This window comes from Acinonyx jubatus, chromosome E1 (genome assembly GCF_027475565.1).
Source record: "Acinonyx jubatus isolate Ajub_Pintada_27869175 chromosome E1, VMU_Ajub_asm_v1.0, whole genome shotgun sequence".
In the NCBI taxonomy this organism is placed as follows: Eukaryota; Metazoa; Chordata; class Mammalia; order Carnivora; family Felidae; genus Acinonyx; species Acinonyx jubatus.
Genome location: NC_069397.1, coordinates 35,141,781 through 35,162,130, shown reverse-complemented (window position 1 = coordinate 35,162,130; position 20,350 = coordinate 35,141,781). Strand labels below are relative to the sequence as shown.

The window sequence follows — 20,350 nt, the reverse complement described above, 5'->3', positions numbered from 1 at the left end:
CAGCACACACCTCGGCCACGTGGCCAATGCATTTTCCAGAGAATCCTACCGTCCTGGCCTGTCCGACACTGCTGTCAGAAAGGCAGAGGAGCCCCGGAGCGTTCTTGTGAGCGCACTGGGAATTCGGGCATTAACTCTTCTGGAAACACATCAAGGCAGTGACAGAACCAGTCAGCGATAATAACTTCCCTTTATTTCATCTCCACGTTCGTGTCCCCTTGATCTTTTTAGAATTACCTAGGAGAAGGGAGACTGGGACTCAGGTGTTAGAACACGTAGGGTGTAGCCCCCTCCCATTACTTGCCTCGGCAGAGGTGGGAGCCTGATCCCTCATTAGGATGTGGACTGTGGGACAGATACTCAAGACGGACAAGACACCAGGAGATGCCGGGAGCTCACGGAGGAAGCTCGAGATCAGGGAGACGCGACAAATCCCCATCGACGGACATTTCAAATATCATCTCTGCAAGTTAAGGATCAAACGAGGCCTTCGAAATCCCTTACGGAATTCAGACCCACAAAACCAGCCAGGTGAGTGGAACAAAAGACCAGAGATACCACACGGTACAAAATAGTAATTATTTATATTTTCAAAAAGAAAAAAATTAACATTTGGAAGTTGTCCCCTGTAGGAAAGGGGTGAAGTGGAAGGGACAGGACTGGCTCCTCTGCAGGTGGCAAGTCAGGTGCAAACAGCTGAGCAATCTGGGCTGGGATTCTTGTCACACGGCATTAATAATAAAATCTCCTTTCCTCTTCTTTTTGTTCTGTTTTTGTTTTGTGTTTTGTTTTTTTAGAAAAGTGGGGGGGGAGGGAGGAGAAATAAAATCAGAGAAAAAGGCCAAAAAACATTTTCCACAATATCTAAAAACCGAGAACCACGGTTCTTGTCAAGACAGTAGGAATTCTGGATGAATTGTTTTTTCCAGTTTCCAACACCAATAAAGGTTTCTTGCAAAAGCCACCACATCAGACACTCATCTTCCAGCTCAGATAACCTCCTTCCCCTTTCGCCTTCACTTGTTTTTCATGAAAGGACAAAAGGATGTATTCCGTTCTCGCAAACAGTAAGTGCTAACAACAAGAGGGCTCTGCTGACACTCGCACGGTGGTGAAGAGCTTTCACAAACATCCGAGTTTCCGCACAGTTGGATGGACTACGATTTCTCTCAACATAAATACTACCTGGGATCCACAAACTGATTTTTGAGAAATTCTGCAAAGATCCTTTCTTCTTGCCTTTTCTTTTCCCTTCTCTTAAAACTAAATGTCTTTTTTTTTTTTTTTTTTTCCTTTTTGCTCCAGGCACCTGACGATTTGTTCTGCTCAGTCAGATGCAGACAGGTTTCTCCGAAGTGCCACCGCCGGGACGTCCTCAGGGTCGGCGCCTAAACTGAATCCCCACAGTGTCAAACTCGGCCGGGCCAAAGGGAACACAGTGACGCAGCAACAGGGTTTTCATTAGGTTGGACAGCCCCAGGCCCCGGGCCCTTCCCTCCCCCCGTTTCCCCCAAGGTTACTTAGTGCTGTTTTAAAAGTCTGGGGGCCACGATGCAGTCTTTCGCCCCCGCAACGAGTAAAAGCTCCACAGATCGCGCTGTCTACCCGGTGGTCACGGGCAGCAACAGCGGCTGCTGCTTCAGGAAAATGAACGGAGTCTTACAACAGGCAGGATCTTAGGACTGCTTCAGACGCTTGCGTGGGGGTCCCAGGAAAGGGCACTGTGCTGAAGCCAGAGAGCGGTACGCCTCAGCCACCAAGTGGGGATGTGACACCACCATCGACTTCCACCCAGAGGTCTCCAGGACATCCGAAGCATGACTAGGAGGAACGTGGAGAGACGGGTTACCAAGGGCACGCGAGCAAGAGGGAGCAAACAGCCACCTGGGAGGTCTAACTTCCCGGCGGCCACCGCAAAGGCTGTCTCTGCCGAACGCTTAGGCAGAACCCTTAACGTACGCTGAGTTCGTCAGACAGCGGGCCGACGGGTGACCGGGCTGTGGCTGCTGTGACTCTGAAATCCTGGGTTTTGAGCCCCTCTGCTCTCAGATACAAAAGTGAGATGTTCCTCAGGCTCTTCTCTGCTTTATCAATGCTCTTGAGACTGACTGGTGACGCTGCTGATACAGAGAAAGAGCAAGGACTCTCTCCGTCAGGCAGCTCTGAGCTTCTGAGCTTCCGTGTGGCTCTGCCGTTTTCTAGTTCCTGACCACAGAGCAGATCACGGCCTGGGGCCTGATGGCTCAAAAAGGAGGGGATCATAACCACACTCTACGGACCGGTTAACATCTAAAAGGCACCACGCCAAGTGTCCAGCACAGAGCGAGCGGTCCCTAGAAGGAACATTTAAGGGTCTCTTCTCTCCCACTTTTGCCACGATTGGTCAACTCCTTTGAAACAATCTTATAAACAGACTTAGTGGAAGCGGATTCCTGTTTTGGGGCATTTTCTGTGCCGAGTAACGTTCACTCATCTACCCGGCAACCTCTTAGACCCGCCCGAGCCCAGAACTGCTGCTTGTGAGGGTTTTTTAAGGCCTGCTTCCCCTCTTTGGGTTTTCCCTAACTTTTGTTCTCCAACGGGCGAGAGAGCCAGGACATGCCCCACTGAGAATTACTACAGAAAGTAATACGGCCAGGTCACTTATCGTTCGGGTGGAGGAACAGATGTACTGGAACGAACACTTCTTTCTCCAAACGGTATTTAACAACCTCAACTACTGATTACCCCTTCCGTTTGTCCCCATTCCACAATCCACTGTTGGATGCATTTTACTAACTCCTACAAAACATACTGGGGTTCTCCCAGAGATCTACATGCCCTCTATTAAAGCGTTGAGGGTGCAGCGAGGACACTGCTGTTTGGGGGACACAGCTTTTCCAGGCCAGCAACTTATCGTTTTCATCATTTCCCATCACTGCGAGGAAGTAAGATGCCTCACTCACCAATCGCATTAGCCCCGGGAGAGCAAAACCATCTTCCAAACTGTCAAGCTGAAGGGAAAGATGAAAACCCTCTACTTACTACTAAAAGGGGTTAATGAAGCTACTTGCCCGTTTTCCTCACTAATTCAAAGTCTTTCTCGTCTCTCTAGCTACCCCAACTATCTTGAAAGAACATCTTTGAAGATGCCAACTCACTAGTTGATGAAATCCACTGCCTGAGTTTTCAACTGATCCGCGCTGTGGAGGTCAGCCAGGATGAGAATTTCTGCGGCGTTCTCCACGGAGAGGTTACTGCAGAGGGCATCCTCACACATGACCTTCAAGCGCTCCAGGGCATACTGTAAAACACAAGCGCCGCGGCCGTCAGAGCGGGAACGGCTCCGGCTGCCGCTACTGAAGCCGTTTTCTTCAGCTGCACCATCATGGATTCCTGAATAAAACCGCACGGCCCGTGAGAAGGCTACTGCTGCAATTATAAAACATAACCATGCCCCCAAGGCTGGAATGAAGACAGCTGAAAAAATGTGCCTGGCTGCCATTCAAGTCCTCAAGTCTGCCTATTAGAAAGATGGCAATTACAGAGTAGACCCCCAACCTCAAGTTCACCCTGCCCCAAGTAGGATGCAAGTGTTCCTTAGACCACCGCCACCCACCCTCCCTTACCACGAGGCATAAAACTCTTGCTTCAGGCCAACAGGACATCACGTTTGGCATTTCTGCCATCCTTTATTCAGAGCCAAACTAGGGCGAGGCACAGCCCTTTCTACGCAGGCACTGTCACCAGCCCGGCGGGGAAGCCCAATGGGCCCATCAGGCTGTGAAAAGGAGCCCTGCGGTGACTTTCAGCGGCATCTGCACCACTAGTTGGGCCTCGAGGAGGGTCAACCCAAGGCCTCCTTTGAAAGAGAAAGGGACAAATGGGTCCTCTTTACTGGGGCTGAAGTTAAGATTCTCAGGGCAGAAGGACAAAGTAACAGAGACCCTGGATCCTGTTCCGATCTAAAAGCTTCCTATTTTCCAGAGTAAAGGGTATAAATTCACTTCCCAGAGTAAAGGGTATAAATTCACTTCCCGGAAGTGAAGGTCTAGGTTAATACTGGGCACATCTGACCTAGCTGATCTGTTCTGATGCCGCTGGACTATGTGCTCTCAAATAGGAGATTATGAACATAACTAAGGAACTTCAGCAGCGAGGAGGAAGGGATAAAAGGAGGCACAAAATAAAGTGTAGTTAATCAGTTCACAGGAGAATGGTTTGCTTTACGGGCAGCCACAGTCTCCGTATAGGTCCCACCTTGAGGACCTCAGAACGCAATGACACAACACTCCTTGAGGCCGAGTCGTGGCAGTCAGACCAAGACAATTTCATTTTTACGAATCCTGGGTGAGGAGGCATATCTGTTGGCACTGTGATCTCCTGCAGCCAAAAGAGAGTTTTATTGGTTTTGGTGCAGCTTTAATTTTTTACATTTGATGAACTGGAAAACAGTTTCCATGGGAAACAGGAATGACACTAGACAAGCAAGAAATGAGGTGGCCGTTTTTGTTTTAAAAGGCTGCAAAAGGTTGAGTAGATGGTTCAGTCTTTATACAGTGCTGCACAGAACATTCCTCTTACCCTTTCTCGATGCCTTCTTTTAAAAAGGACTTTTACCGTGAACAATTCTGATCCCTACTGCATAATTAGACAAAAGTAGCCATTCTTGTCCCTTGAGGGACAAAGTTTTTTTTTTTTTTTTTTTCTTAATTATGCTTCTGAAAAACCTGCCTAATGGTTGTACTTACCCAAGAGATCGAAATTGTGTCTCCCAGGCCTGGCCGACGTGTTTTGTTTTGTTTTTGGTCTAATTACACATGTCCCCAGGAGACTGGAAAGGCTCAGAAGAAGCTGTTTCAGCCTCTTGGGTAAATTCTAGATGTTTAGATCCTTCCATGAAGGATTTCTTATTCTGTTTTCCTGAAGCTCACAACAAGGTGCAAAGGTAAAAATATTTTAAAATAAGCTTGGAGCAGAGACTGTCTAATGGGAAATTCTGAATGGAATTTGAAAATGCACCTTCGCTTACTTCTCATTCACAAATTTAAAGCACTGCTGCGATTCAATTACTTTATCTTTTAAAACTGTAAGTTAACGGCACTGTACTGAAAATACCATCCACAGAAGGTCAATTCAGGCTGATCCCCACGCTCCGTGCGCTCACAGGGGCTTCCCCGGTCGGCTCTCTGGCCGAGGAGCAGGAATGGACACCCCAGGAATGCCGCAGATGTCAAACCCTGGCTCTGAGAATATCCACCGCTGAGCCTTGGTATTTCCATCTAAAAAGTGGGCCTTTTGATACTACTCGTCCTTACGGGAGCTAGAAGACGAGAGGGATAAACAATCTGGTGCGTGTAAACTTCACTGAAAATCAGAGGGCGGGTGAGGCACACTCATTATAAACTCATGTGTATAAAAAGCTGTGTCTTCTGCTTCCCCAGAGTTCACGGTGTGTATTTCTTATTGCCTCCACTGAAAGCAAGATTCCTGTGGTCAGAGCTGAGCTGGCTAGACTGGGAGGGCATGGCATGTTCACAGTGCTTAACTGTATTAACAAAATCTCGAAAGGTTGATAAGAAGGATACAGCTATTATTCAATCGTTTTCATCAGTAGCACCGATTGGGTTTACATGCCTCATCCTCTACAAACACTCCGAAGAGCTGATCAATAAAGATAAAGCTTCCACTGTAAAAACAAGTACTTCCTCTGTTCCCAAGGTGCAAAGCAAGGTGGAAGGAGACTATTCCTATGGGCCAATCCCGGGAAGGCTCTAGTGCCCTTCGGTCTGAACCAGCTCTGCCCTCGGATGGGTGCTGCAGCATTGTGGCAGGAAGCGGCAGCACTTCCGGCAGGGAACTGTCCTTCTCACAGGGTCTACTGCTGGCCAGGTTTAAGGCCTTTTAAGGAAAACTTTCACAGGATGAATAGCCACCCAACCCCCCAGCTTGTATTTCCTCAGACCACAGGGCCTTGTTACCGAGCTCTTTCTGATGTATCTACACAATGAAAGTCAGTCTCCCAAAGTGTGTTTTGGGGGCCACTAATCCCCACCGGTCCCTGAAGGAAAGGATTCCAGGGTTAACTAAATTAGAGAAATGCTATCATATTCTTTTAGATAACTCACAGCGCACATTAACATAGTAAACATTCTGAGAAATCCTGCAGTGAGACAGCAACACACAAAAACCTCAATTTGACTTGTTTAAACTCAGTGCTTCATTAACATTTCCCCCCAACCTTATTTTGAGAATCACTGGCCTGTTTTGGTCATCACCTTATTTCCTTGATTCGAAGATCCATATTTTAATTTTCACACTTCAATAATTCTCAAATTGAAGTGTATCTTACAATCGACACACACGTTTATTACAGCAGTATTTCTTTTTTCCCAAGGAGCGACCCATCATCTCGTAATTCTGAATATGGTATATTTCAATAAATACCTAGGTAAAAGTTGAAAATGCCAACCACGACCCTGAGCAAAAGATTATTCTCTTACTGACAAAGTTGCAAAGAAAGTTAAGGAACTCAGGGGAGGTAGGTGGGTGGAAGGATGAAACCGGTGACAGAGGTGAAAGAGTCTGCTTGTCATGATGGGCGCAGGATGACTTATGGGAGTGTTCAATTATGGGACTGTACACACGAAACTAATATAACACTGTATGTTAACTAACTGGAATTAAAAGGAAAATAAAATCACTCACTGTTTAGAAAAAAGAAAGTTAACAAACTCCAGAACACTTCATAAATTATAAGGCCAAATCACAAATCCAAATGTTAGCGTTACCTAAAACTTCAGTATCACTGTGCTTATATGTAATCACAACAGTGAAGGGAAGAGAGGTAAACATCAGACTTATCCTTTTTTATAATCAGGGTGACCATGTAGTTTCCTTCATTCAAAGCAGGACACTTTGAAAGATAAAAAGGGTTCTACCAATAATTGTGTTGGCACCCACGTGTAACGCAGGACTGTCCTGGCCACACTCAGACACAAGTTCATCTGATGTACTATGTAACACAGCCGCCCAGTGATGAACTCAAAAGGTCACCAAAAACTCCTCCTCTTGTGGTTTTCTTGTCCTTCCCTTTCTTTTCTTTTGAGAGAGAGAGAAAGAGAGAGAGAGAGAGCGCGCGCGCGCGCGCGCATGCGTGCATGTGCTGGGGAGGGGCAGAGGGAGAGAGAGAATATTAAGCAGGCTCCGTCCAGGCCCAGAGCGGAGCCTGACGCACGGCTCAATCCCATGACCATGGCTCAATCTCATGGCCATGAGATCGTGACCTAAGCCAAAATCAAAAGTCAGGCCCTTAAGCGACTGAGCTACCAGGCGCCCCTATTTTTCTATTCTTATCTCACCTTGTCAGCAGCTGCCAGCAAATCATCAGCCATTTTGTCGAGGTTCGGAGCCTTCCCCGTGTAAATGAAGCACATCATTTCCTTAAAAACTTCAGGCTCCACATCATTGATTTCAACCCGATTCTATGCCAGAAAAACTAAAAATGAGAAACATTCCAACAGAACAAAACCCCCAAACAATTTTCATGACTTTAAGCTCCGGTGGGAGTAAGGCGCGTATCATCTGAAACCTAACACGAATGGGCAATCTCTCTCTGCCCTACTTCATGAGAACAGCTTTTCCTCCTATCCTATGCACCACCTTTACCCTCTCAAATACAAGAGTTGTTTTTGGTTTTGTTTTGTTTTGTTTTTGGACTTTTTCTGAGTGGAAACACCTGTCTAAAACCCTCCCTCCAAACTGGATGATCTACCTGGGACACAGTGAGTTTGCTTTACTTAGAATGCTTCCGGACCACCCCTCCCTGCTCTGAGAAAGTGAGAATGCTACGCCATTTTAATAACACGACTGGAAAAATAAATCTGGTGTCACATTAGGAAATCATCTGGATCTAGCCACCTAGCTACAAAGACATATCTTCATTCCGTCACATACCTTTTTGCTCTCCTCCATTTCATGTTCAAACATGGCACTAAAAACTGGAGAACGAGCTACAAAGTGAAAGGGGAACAGAGACAGATAAGGTTATCACACTGAAACCTCTTGGCTCTTCTGTTATGAAGAGACCACTCTGTTTCCTGTCCCATTGCTATAGGAAAAGGGTCTTAGCCTCAAATTGTATCAGAATAATAAAATTCCTTTCTTCTTCTATTATACCAATAAGCAAATAATAATACATAAGGGGGAAAAAAGAAACCAATACTTTCTTCTCTTTTTCTTTTTTAAATGTTTGTTTATTTGAGAGAGAGAGAGAAAGAGAGAGTGCATGATCACATGCATGCATGCAGAAGGGGCAGAGAGAGAGAATCCCAAGCAAGTCTCACACTATCAGCGCAGAGCCTTACATAGGACTTGGTCACACGAACTGTGAGATCATGAACTGAGCCGAATGCTCAACCAACTGAGCCACCCAGACACTCTTTTTTTTTTGCTTTTTAAAGCTTGTTGTGAGTTGTTGAACTCACAACACTGAGATCAAGAGTTATATGCTCTACTGACTGAGCCAACCGAGTGTCCTGAAATGACTTGCAAAATAATTTCTCATTAGCTCCATTCCAACCACTCATTTGAAGCAAATGACCTATGCTGGATGACAACGATCTCCTCTGGGTACACGTGGGGGTTCAAATGGAAGATCCTTCATGTTTTAATACCCGGATTTTTGCCTGAAACCATGACACCGACTTTCTCCAGTTCCAGGGATCACGCGGCAAGGAGGTCAAGAACAGGGCTCGAAGGCATCCATTAACTAGAAGAAGTGCATGCTTGTTGATGGCAGGTTGTCTGTTCCTTCAAGCCATGCACTCACATTAGAGACGATAATGCCCCAAAGAGGCAAAAACAATCTTACAACCACTTGTGGCCCTTCAAAACTCAACCCTTCCTGACAAAATCTTAATCTTTGGTATTTACTGTCTCCCATTAGGAATAATTTGTTTTTTTTTTTCCCCTTGGAGGACTGGGGATAATGAAAAAAGGTGAGAAACGGTGTTCGAGGCCATGCCCACTGTAGTCTAATGAACGTGGACAAACAAGTCCACTTAATTTCAACCATGAAAGTGATAAAAGGCCTAAAAAACTCACATTTTATCATGCTGCCCAATAAATCAGAGGTTTTGGCAAAAGCTGAGACTACCAATCTCCACCTGAGAGGAGGACCAGACAGAATATATAGAACTCTGAGCTAACAGGTTACTTGAACGTTGGCCTACAGTTTCTGTCCACAAGAACTAATTTTGGATCTGTCATTTTCTAACCACATTATCTTGGGCAAACCACTCAACCCTCTGAGACTCAATATTTTAGTCTATTCCAAAGAGATATTCGTTCTCATGGCTTTTATTTCAGAAGGCTCATCAACTGTAAGGTACTAAAATACTTCACAGAAGTTGAAGATTAAAGGGTTGGTGCTTTTAGTAAAAAGGGAAGGGTCCGAGCAGCAACAGGCTTAGAGGGTCTTCGGTGGCTAGACAGAAACTGAGGCTATGCGAATAAATAAAATCACTTGGGGGGAAGTAAGTAGAGGAAAAGAGAACTGAGGCGGACCCTTAGGGACACCAGTGTTGACAGGGATGCGTGAAGAAGAGGGAGGCCACGTATCAGAAGTAGCCAGAGCACCAGGAGGAAAAACCAGGAGAAAGGAATCAAGTACTATATGAACTAAGGAATCCCTCAGATTTAGGAACTAGCAGGTCACAGAACTTTGGAAAACTGCTTTCGTGGCATGGAGGTGAACTGAGGATAAGTGGGAGGAAAGAAGTTGAGGCAGTAAATGTGCTAACTCAAGAAGCTCAGCTCTATTTAAAGAGAGAGAGAGAGAGAATAAATGAATGAATAACTAGAAGGAGAAGCCCGAGCCTGTCTGCTTCCAGGCTGGGGGTAAACAGGCAATTGGAGAAAGAGAGACCCAGCAAGGGTATGACTGGCAGAGTGAGGCTTCTGAGAAGGCGGCCTGTGATATGAAACAGAAGTTGAAAAGATAGGCTGCTTTGGCCATAAGGAAGAACACCCCCCCACGGGGAGCGCAGGGAGAAGGCAGGTAAGGCGACAGACAAAAGCGGAGGGAGAAGGGCCTCAATATCCTCTCAGCAGCGGCAGCAGCGGCAGCGGCAAGCATCTCTTTTAGGAGCTGGAGATCGAAGGAGACCAGTAAACAGTCTGAAGTATCTATTGTTATGAAAGAGAAAGGGAGCGGTGTATCTGCAGGAGCTCCTGACGGTGCCAAGAGCCTAGCCGAGCGCGGAGACGCTAACCTAAGAGCTAATGGCTTCCTTTGGCAATACACGGTAACGCCTAGTTGCGAGCAGGAACAGGAAGACGGCTGGATTGAGCCAGACTGAGGTTTTGCCAGGTGTGTGTTTTAGAATGATACTGCCGAGAGTCTCGGTAAGAAATTTGCTGCCTGAAAGTTCACGTGACTTCCTCTTATGGCTTATGGTCTGAACAGAAGTTTGTGGCTGACTGCTCTGCCTTCGTGGGAGGTGAAGTCAGTGCTGCCTTATCAGGGGCCGTTCTGTGTCAGTGTTTCTGGCCTTAAGGACCAAGGGCCTCTTATGAGAGCAAGACCTGATCTTCCATGTCATTCTCATTCTCCTGTAGCACAGTCTGTACTGCAGGGAGGGCTAACACTCCAGGGCTGGGGGACTTAGCCAGACGGTGGTTTGGTCCTGGGTCCAGAATCTTCTCCGTTACATCCTAAGTCCCTATCTAGGGGCTAACACCTGCTCTTCACCGGCGCTTTGACATCTACCCTCTAGGTACAAAGGCATTCAATACACATCATCATCCGCTGCTCGACAGTGGTGACCTAATATGGACAGCAGTCTTCTGGGTTATGATGACTCACGTTCCCCACCATAAACAAATACATCCAGTTGCAGTTTTTCTGCACCAGTTCGAAAAAGTGATGTTATTCAAAAGGTGGTTATGCAGCCACGGTTTTTCTTTGTTTCGCCAAAACGAAAGCTTCCCGTGAATAAATACCAACCTGCCAAGATAGCTTTGTGAGCCTGGAACTCCTGGCCAGCAACGCACAGACAGCAGTCTGTGAACCGGGAGTTCTCCCACAGTCCTCCCAGCTCATCGGCCAGCCGGCACTCAGGGACCTTCACCATATTCATAGTGTTCTGGCCAGAAATGTTGACGGAATCTTGCACCACACTCACCTGTGAAAGACAAGGAAATCTAGTCCAAAGGTTCTGTTACCAGGAATTTTCTTCCCAGCAGGAAGAGAGATGACTTTCACCTCGATGCTGTAGTACATTCAGATACAAACGTTAGTCATGTTCTCTTGAAACCACCTCCACAAATGAAGGCTTTATCCTGTGGATCAAGCAACTTCCAATCTGCCGCGATCATACTTACTCTACACCATCCTAAGACGAGAAGCACAAAGCCCCACAAATCTCCTTCTCCTCCAACTGCTAATAAGCTCCACCTCCCCTGCCCTGAAAACCTGGGCAAAGCCACAGGGTGGCGGGGGGAAGGAGACACGGGGGAACGGGGACACTGACCTAAACACGTATTAAACCTCAAGTATTTACCTTATTCTGCCTTAAGCAAAAGGTCAAATACAAAGAACTCCTACAGAAACTACCACTTAAAACTCTCTAGAAGCAAGAATCCGATAAGCCTGAAAGCACTTTATTTTAATGAGGTCTGGACCACGAAAATAAAATGCAGCCTCTATTGGGCCTGGTAAATAATTGGCGCTTCCTCATAGAGGTTAGTCTAATAAACAGAACTGGGCTTGGGAAGGTCTTCCCCAGCAGTGATAGCTGGGTGGGTAGCCCACACCATTTACACGCTTTTACTCGGTCCTTTGTGACGATGACATACAAGATGGCTGGCTCCAGCTAGACATGCACTTACTGCTCTGGAACAGAATGAGGACCACAGATTGACGGAGGGATCCAACCCGCCACGACGACTTCAACAGCAGCGTGCTTTAACTAGCTGAATGAACTGTTCGGCCTAGATAAAAACCCAAGTAACTTCCAAATGGGTCAGTGAAACTCAGATAAATCTGTTAGGATACCAAGTACAAGGATCTATACATCATACAGCATCCCAAAATAAACGGAAGCTACCAAACCTGAAGGTAAGACCGAGCAGATCCGTCTTCTGCCTAACAACCACTGCTATGCCTCATCTCCATCGTATGCGGTTAGGAATGTTAATATAAAGCCGAATTCACAAACCTTGAGAATCGGCTCCTCACTCTTGCTACTGCTATGAGTTAGATGAGAAAGACAGCTCAAGGAACATCCTAAATGACCCAAGTTTCTCTCACCCTTCAAGATGCAAGTTACCCCTTAAATGCAGTCACAAACCCAGAGGTAAAATGAACGCCCCATCCAGGTGACCCGTAGTCTCTTTTGCACAGGAGTGAGATATTTACTATCAGCTCAAGAAATTTAGTCATTTGTTTAAAACTAGTCATTGTGATCTCCAGCAATGAAGCAGCCAAGTTAATCAATTATGAATGTACTTAACGTTTGTAGCACATTTATCAGAGCCAGATTATAACATTATTTTAATAGCTCAGGACCCAGCACAAACTACCCCACAGAGATTCTCTCTTGCCCTAAGACCTCTAGTTTGGTCTAGCCACTTTCTCATACTAACACCAAAAGTAGAAGTTTCCTGTTTCCAGTCATAGCCTGGAAATACAGATTTAAAAAAAAAAAAAAGAAAAAAAAAAGAAAGGAAAAGACCAATTAAATCCGACTTCCTCATTGGGAAAGGCTGGAACGTCTTGGGATGGTCAATGAAGGGAACGGAGAACGCTTCTGGCAGTGGATTCCTAAGCTTAAATTAAACCAGGTTGACAGGAGCCCAGAGTAATTCACACTTGATGGCGATTTACTAGACTGGGTAAAATGAATTGGCTAGAGCTAAGCTGAATTCCGAGCTACCGTTACCGGCGGACCCTCTGCTGGTTGGATGTGCGCTTGGTAATGAGGGAGGCCCAAAGACTATGACTTGTCTCGCTGGGGCCATTCCTCTCTCCAGACACAGACAGGAACACAGCAGGAAGGAGAATGTACCTTTACTGTCTGAGCCAGACTTGTGCTGTAGATATATGGATGCCTCGAGTCTCCAGAGCTCTGAATGTCTGGCACCTCTCACCAACATTAAATACGCTTAATTAAAAATAAATTTTAAATGGCATTCACAAATGAGTCTTCAGAGTCCAAACTTTCAACTCAGGAAGGGACTGTTTTCCTCTGCAAACGATGATGCTAAAATGAGACCATTTTGAGAAAAACTAAAGATTTTTTTTTTTTTTGTTAATGCCTGTGAAGTCGACTATGGAGACTCATTCAGAATTGCAGCTGTGAAGATGACGTGACGGTGACATTTATGTCGTCTTAGAAATGACTGCATGAAAATGTCTCAGGAAGGCTGTATACCCTTCTATGTTTCAAGTTGTAAACGGGCCTCACTTTTAAAGTCGATTCCTCTTCTTAGAGAAGAAAATTCCATAAAAGACTAAAGGCTGTGCCAATTCTTGTACATTTTATCTAAACATAAAAAGTCAAGGTGAGACCAATGGAAATGTATTGTGAAGCTTCTATATAATGATAACAACCAAGGAAACAATAGGCTGCCGCACAGAGATGGTCTGTAGCAGCAGCATTACTTCTAATCAAAAGACGGGCAACAATCTAGACACGCACCAAGAAGAGCACGAATAAATAAACTGTTGCATATTCGTTCACACAGCACACTACTACACAGCATTAAAAATGAAAGAACCCTAGTTATACCCACCACATAAAGACACTTTAGACCCACGATGCGAAGAAAGCAACGTGACCCACGTGACCTGCGTATGTTCTGACACCATTTTTATCAAGGGCACAAACAAGCAAACCTAAACAGGTCGCTGTTCAGGCACACAAATGAACAAGGGGATGATAATGTACAATCTGAAACAGATCATCCTCTGAGTGGGGATGAGGCCCAGGGGAGAGGGGAGAAGCACACAGGCCAGTTCCGAGTTACTGGTGACGCTGTTGGGTCGGGTATTAGGTTTGCAACATTATGTTTATAACCTGTAATAACGTTACATATTAAATCATTTCCGTAGGTCAAGAGCACTCAATATTGGCGTTATCATACAGTTCAACCAATATCTCCAGACCATCCACTAATAAGATGATAAAAAAGAAAAACAGACCCACATAATTTAAAATTTGGTCAAAATACATATTCCCGGGCCATGAGAGGATATTCTATGTTTGAGAAGGAAAGTGCTATTAAAGACTCCACTAGGGTCTAGATAGTTCATATTTGGTATTTCATTCATATGGTGTTTCACATTTCAACTTTAATTGCAACATTACAGACAGACACCGGAATCTTCTGCCTGTCAGAGGCACACACAGTGAGAGAGGGATATATGCATTTTTATGGTTTATAGCTATCCGTTTTCAATATAAACAGAGAGAAGAATCAATAGAAGCTGAAACACTTCACGGAGATTTTACTGTGAACCAAATTATTAAAGGGAAAATTAAAAGCGTACAGCCTCCACGAGCCTTTCATCGCCAAAGTAGACCGTCTCTGTTAAGAAAACGTGGTAGAGCCCACGCTTCCTCGGCCGAACGGCACTCGGCTCCACGTGGCGCCGCGTGGCGGACGAGAGGGGGGAACGTGCAGCTGCCACGGCCCGACACTAATTTGCTGTACAAGGTTAGGAAAAATTACCTGACCTCCCTAGGCACTGCTTCTCCCCCCAGTAACGCGAAATGAAGGTAAGAGAACTAATCCGGCTCCGAGGATTGTGATGAGAGACAATTCAGGGAATGCTTTGAAAATGCTTCCAAATGCGTTAACTAAGCCATAGCGACTTGCAAGAATCGTCCCATTTCCTAATAGACAAGAACGTCACTGAGAAGTGAACCCAGTGTGGCGCATTATAAACGAGACTGCTCGTTCAGCGATCTAGTTTCATTTAAATGTTCATTAACCGCTGAAATAAAGCCCAAAGACAAACGTGATTCTCAGCCTTTCACCTCAGGATTCCCTCGTGTGGCCTCTAGGAACAGCCAAAAGAATCCACGGAACAACCGTACTTTTGTTACCAAGACGCAATAAGCTCGTTTATAAATAATCCACTGACCGATAGGAGGGAAGTACCCAGGCCAAAGGCTGAGTGACGAACGGAGCGGTGGAAGACTCAGAACCTAAATCTGTATGTGGACATCGACTGCATAAAAGCCTCTGAATAATAAAAAAATACTAACTAAACCAATGATACATAAAATAAAAATATGAACCAAATACCGGTTTATAAATAATCCACTGACAAAAGGGAGCGACAGGTCAAAAGGATAGAGTGTGCAGCAAAGAATGATGTAGCTTTGAAAAGCACTAAGAACTCAGATGAGCTGCAGAGATTTTTAAAACCCACACATCCAACACCCCCCCCCCCCCACGCAACCGTCTTGCAATGCTGAATGCTACTAAGTCCGCGGAGAGCCTGGGAACAGAAACGAGTCTCACTAGGCACAAGCCCAAGTATGAGAAGCAACACTCAGCACCTGTGGCCAACAGAGAAGTGTGAGCGGAACAGATGGCACACCTGGTTCGATGGGAAGAAACCGATGGCATCAGCAGAACTCAGCAGACGTTTCCCTGTTCAACATCTCCTCATTTCCAAAGTGTCATCTCACTTCCCTTCGAAGTCAGTAAGACAAATCTAAACTTAACCACAGGATTTCTCCTAAGAGAATTTCATATGGGGAAGTGAAGGGAGAGAATTTCATATGGGGAAGCAAAGCCTTGGACTTAACCACAGGGTAAGAGACTGCCAAGTGAGGGCAGGCCAATTGGTTTCCAAATCGAGAATGGCGATACAGGGGTTGGAGTAGCTGGAAGGGATTCGGGGGGATGGGCTGGAAGGGGGAGCAAAGCAGAAGAGGCTGGACCGACTGTGGACTGGAAAATGTGGCAATAAAGGTTGAGGCTTTGCCTAGAACACCAGAGGCGATATTTAGAGATTTCTTTTCTTTCAGAGAACAGTTCAAAGACTGGCTTTCGTTTCCAAAAGAAAATAGAATTTTCCACTATTTTAAAATCTTTCTGAAATATAGGTCTCTAAGAGAGGTAAGACTAAATTGATGGTCTTAACGTTTCATAACATCAAAGCTCATACAAAACCACCTAATTGTTCTCATTTTTTCACCAGGGCAACTGAGCACGATCTGTAAATAATAGGACTTACACAGAATACAAATTTCAAGTTCACAGACAAAAACAACTGCAACATTTTATGTATTTACAGAGAGGCCATCACTCTAGTATTTCCTTCTTTTACTTAGCAATGAGAAAGGAGAGGAGGTAGCTATTACGCGACTATTTATGTATTTAGTGCAGTCCTTTAATAAACTATGCGTCCAAAGTTTTCTAATCCCCAGCAACTACTCTGCAGAAACACTCCGCAAGCTGTGACCAGGGAGAGAAGCTGGTGACTGCTGGCCAGGCCTCTTCCACAAAAGGGCAGGATTCCGAAGGGACACCCTGCCCCACTGCGCAGGTGGTGATAAGCCTTTGGACCTGTCGTTAACTCACGGTGTGAACCTACCATTATGACAGAGCACATTGGCAGTCGGGGAACTTGCCTGCACCCTCCCCGTGAAAACACAGTGGTCACTCTCAAGTGGTGCCGCTCAGCAAGTGGTTCTTGATCATACAACGCATAGGGAACACAAAGATCCCATCCGACTGGAGGCTTCATTCGTTTGTGACTCTGTGAGTTTGTGAGGATCTTAAATACACTGATAATGGCATGAAATGACTGACTAGTATATGCTTATTAAAGAAACCACTTTCTACCTCACTCTCACTTTGGGATTTTTACTTCAAGGCTTCTCCTGTAAACCCAGAAAGGCTCCTGGGTCACTGGTGAAAGAAGGACCCTCCTGGCTGACTACACGGAACTCGCCTAGCCAACCACGAGTTAGAGAGCTATACCTACCCTTCACCCTGGAAAAAATGGTTCTCACCTTCCTAATTTCACAACCACTCCAGCAAGACAAAGTGATATACCCAACTCCTGGCAAGAGTCATCCAGTAGAGCAGAAAAGGAAAGTGATTTGGAGTCAAACACAAGTAGCCTTCCCACTTAAGAAGTCAGAAAGGGTAACGGGACAAATATATATGTTGAGTTGCTGGCCCTTCTCCTCGGCTTGCAGCACCGGCCCTTCCAAATTCTATCTGCAAACACCCGCAATGAAAAAGCCAGAATCCTGACCCAAGCAAGTCAAAAATCACTCCTACCAAGATGGTGTACCATCTTTGGTTTTTTTTTGTTTTTTTTTTTTTAATTTTTTTTTTTTTCAACGTTGATTTATTTTGGGGACAGAGAGAGACAGAGCATGAACGGGGGAGGGGCAGAGAGAGAGGGAGACACAGAATCGGAAACAGGCTCCAGGCTCTGAGCCATCAGCCCAGAGCCTGATGCGGGGCTCGAACTCACGGACCGCGAGATCGTGACCTGGCTGAGGTCGGACGCTTAACCGACTGCGCCACCCAGGCGCCCCCCATCTTTGTTTTTAAGAACGGCAATGAGCAGAAAGCTGAGGTGCCCAACAAGCCCGAAATCACGACAGTTTCAATCACAGAAGTAACGTTTGGGATGCGCCACACCACTTGGGGATTTTTCTCACTCTCCATCCCTGAAACAACATAATGAAGCCTACCGATTCCCAGCAGGTCTGGGGATTGCTTGTCTCACCGTGGGGTAAAAGGACTCACCTCACAGAAAAGGGTAAGCTTGTCATCAGGGAGAAGCCCGTTGGCCTCATCCAAGAGAAAATCTCTACGGATGAATTTTTTGAATCCCCAGTCTTTGCCTTGCACAAACCTATATGCCCGTTGACTCTCTGGAGTAGGGGGAAAAAAAAAAGTCATATTTAGGGTTACTCAGAACACAGATCAAATCTACAACTTGTCTGTGTATGAAGTTGCTTGGTGTGAAAATAAAGAGTTGCATGAAGAGCAGAACATTTACCCATAGCTTTGGTTTCTTCTCCCTTGGCATTCAGGATGGAGAATTTGAATTTTGCCCGAACTTCACTCTTTGGACAGCTGACCAGTAACAGGTAAAGTGACAGGTAATCTTTGCTTTCTTCATCTAGCCCTTTTGGGTTTACTCGCAAACACCTGCCCAAAACAGACAGGGAAAAAAATATAGGTCAAGAGCATCCATGTTTGTAGGTTTTGTGACGTGACAGAAGATACAAAACATCTATTTCTTGAGAGAAGAAGATGTTAAGAGAACCAATCCAGGCCCCATAGCGGGAGATTCTGATTCAGCAGAAGGCTACTTTGGGAACCACTGTTTGGGAGCAACCTGAGTCACCTTCTAAGGAGTAAACAATAAAAATAGAAGGGCATTCTAGAATCTGACACCACATCCCTTACATCTCTGCCTCTTTCCTCATAATCTCCCAAATCACTCTTTTCTCCCCTGAAAACATTTGAAGATTGAGCCTACTTCCACTCTGTTCTAATCCTCAGTCTCAGGAAAGGCTGCCCCTTCTTTGGTCAGGACTATAGTGAAGCCATGAAAAACACAACGTTGTTGAGCCCTTTAATATCACCTTTGGAGAGAAAAAGTATTGCAAAGAAATGTGTGAACAGCACATAATCTTTTACGGACATTTTATCAATCTGGCAATAATATTCTAAGACTGAAATAAAGAAGGCAGTATGGAGGAAGCACAGACAAAAGCAAACTCCCATTCCACAGGATAGAGTTCCAAGCTAGGCTTCCAAAGAGAGTCAGAGATGACAATCTGTTGCCACTGAATCAAAACAAATTTCAGACAGAATTTAATAGGTTCGACTGAGTTAAGTTGTAAATGTCATTAGTTGATCTGCATGTGGTTCACACTGCTCCTACCACATACAATCCACAGGCCAGATGTATCCTTAGGCCATGCCAGTGTTATGGCACCTCTCTCAAACAGGTGGCCCAATGCAGTGCCTCTCTAGGGTGTGCATATGCCGTATACATCACTGTATGTTGTGCGCAAGATGCAAATTTAAACACAACGCCTAAGAATAAAGCGTTCTCTCAGTATCACCTAGTAATATACTGCTTAATGTACACAGCCAACAAACAATGCATGGACGGAGAGTTGTTTAACTCTTCGCTGGGTTATCAGAGATCAAAACTGGTGGCTCGCACACGTGTTCCGGTCTTTGCAGCGAGCATATGGTTGTATCCTTAGCTGCCGGCTCCTCAAGGGGACACGTGATTTGGATGGGGCTGACCTCCATGCTCCAATCATATTCCTCTTGCCACAAAGATTAATTGAGGGAACACAAACCTAAACCAGTCAGTGGATGTCTGACGTATTCTTGGCCACACAGTTAATTCAAAGAAAGTTCAAAGACTTTTGTCGAATGGCAGGTGTTACACCCGTGGCCGCTGCCACTCATCCTTCAGCCACAAGGGTGAAGCCAGACTTCAGATGTTCAATAGCGTGGACAGCAGAGAGAGATGGGGTCCTTAAACTCACTGCTGGCGGCTGCTGGGTCCAACTACCTTCCAAACCATCCTACACCCCGGGCATTCTGATTGCCTAAGCAAATACATCTCCTTTATTGTTCAAAGCAGGCAATTTAAAACTTGAGATTTTTTTGCGCTAACATCTGAATTTCTTGCTTTTCTCGAATCAGAAAATATGTCAACGGTCGGCCCTTACTCCCACATAGCTACAGACAGCTGGAGCTGAGCGGCCACCACCCCTTTTAGAAGGACGCTCACTCATCTGCCAAGGGGTCAACGCTCATACCGTATCGTGTATGAGTTATCATTTACAACACTGGCCCTCCTTACTCATTTATATTACCCTACAGCCATTTGAGTTTGCTGGTCCCTGACACAGTCATTGAACTAATTCAACAAATGTACAGTGAACACCTATCATGGGCCAGGCACTGTTCTAGGCGCCGGGGAACACGTTAGGAACAAAACAAAGTCTCCACCTTCAAGGATCTTATATCCTAGCTAGGCTGTGTTGTAAAACCAAGAAAATGGGCAACTTTTAGAAAAATTTTTATAGCTAGATATGTTCTTCCTCACCATTTCAGTTTATCATTGGCTCCTGATGAAAAGGTTGAACTTTTAATGACTTCACCCATTTCCTCCCGGCAAAAGCTAAAGTTATTGATGGTCCACATGTAGGAGAATTTCACTACCTTGATCTGTTGACAGAAAACCAAGAAGCAATTAAATAGGAAGGAGGCAACCTAAAACACAGGCTGAAGATCAAATAATCATTTCCCCTCCCTCCCTCTGCATGATTCCCATAGGAAGATAGCCCTGTCT

General features: G+C 45.4%; 1 protein-coding gene across 4 annotated transcripts in view; it reads right to left on the bottom strand.

Moving 5' to 3' along the window:
• Nucleotides 1–565: 565 nt before the first annotated feature.
• SPOP (speckle type BTB/POZ protein) overlaps nt 566–20,350 on the bottom strand; it is a 66,624-nt gene continuing 46,839 nt past the window's right edge. For 3 of the 4 annotated variants that reach the window (XM_027034034.2, XM_053212781.1, XM_015083369.3), the window contains exons 3-10: nt 20,105–20,226; nt 18,023–18,174; nt 17,767–17,894; nt 10,988–11,165; nt 7,936–7,991; nt 7,341–7,463; nt 3,141–3,283; nt 566–1,821 (exon numbers count right to left, since the gene is read on the bottom strand). In XM_027034034.2, coding sequence (XP_026889835.1) covers nt 1,677–1,821; nt 3,141–3,283; nt 7,341–7,463; nt 7,936–7,991; nt 10,988–11,165; nt 17,767–17,894; nt 18,023–18,174; nt 20,105–20,226 — 1,047 coding nt within the window. In that variant the 3' untranslated portion in view covers nt 566–1,676. The other variant, XM_027034035.2, reaches the window with a different exon arrangement.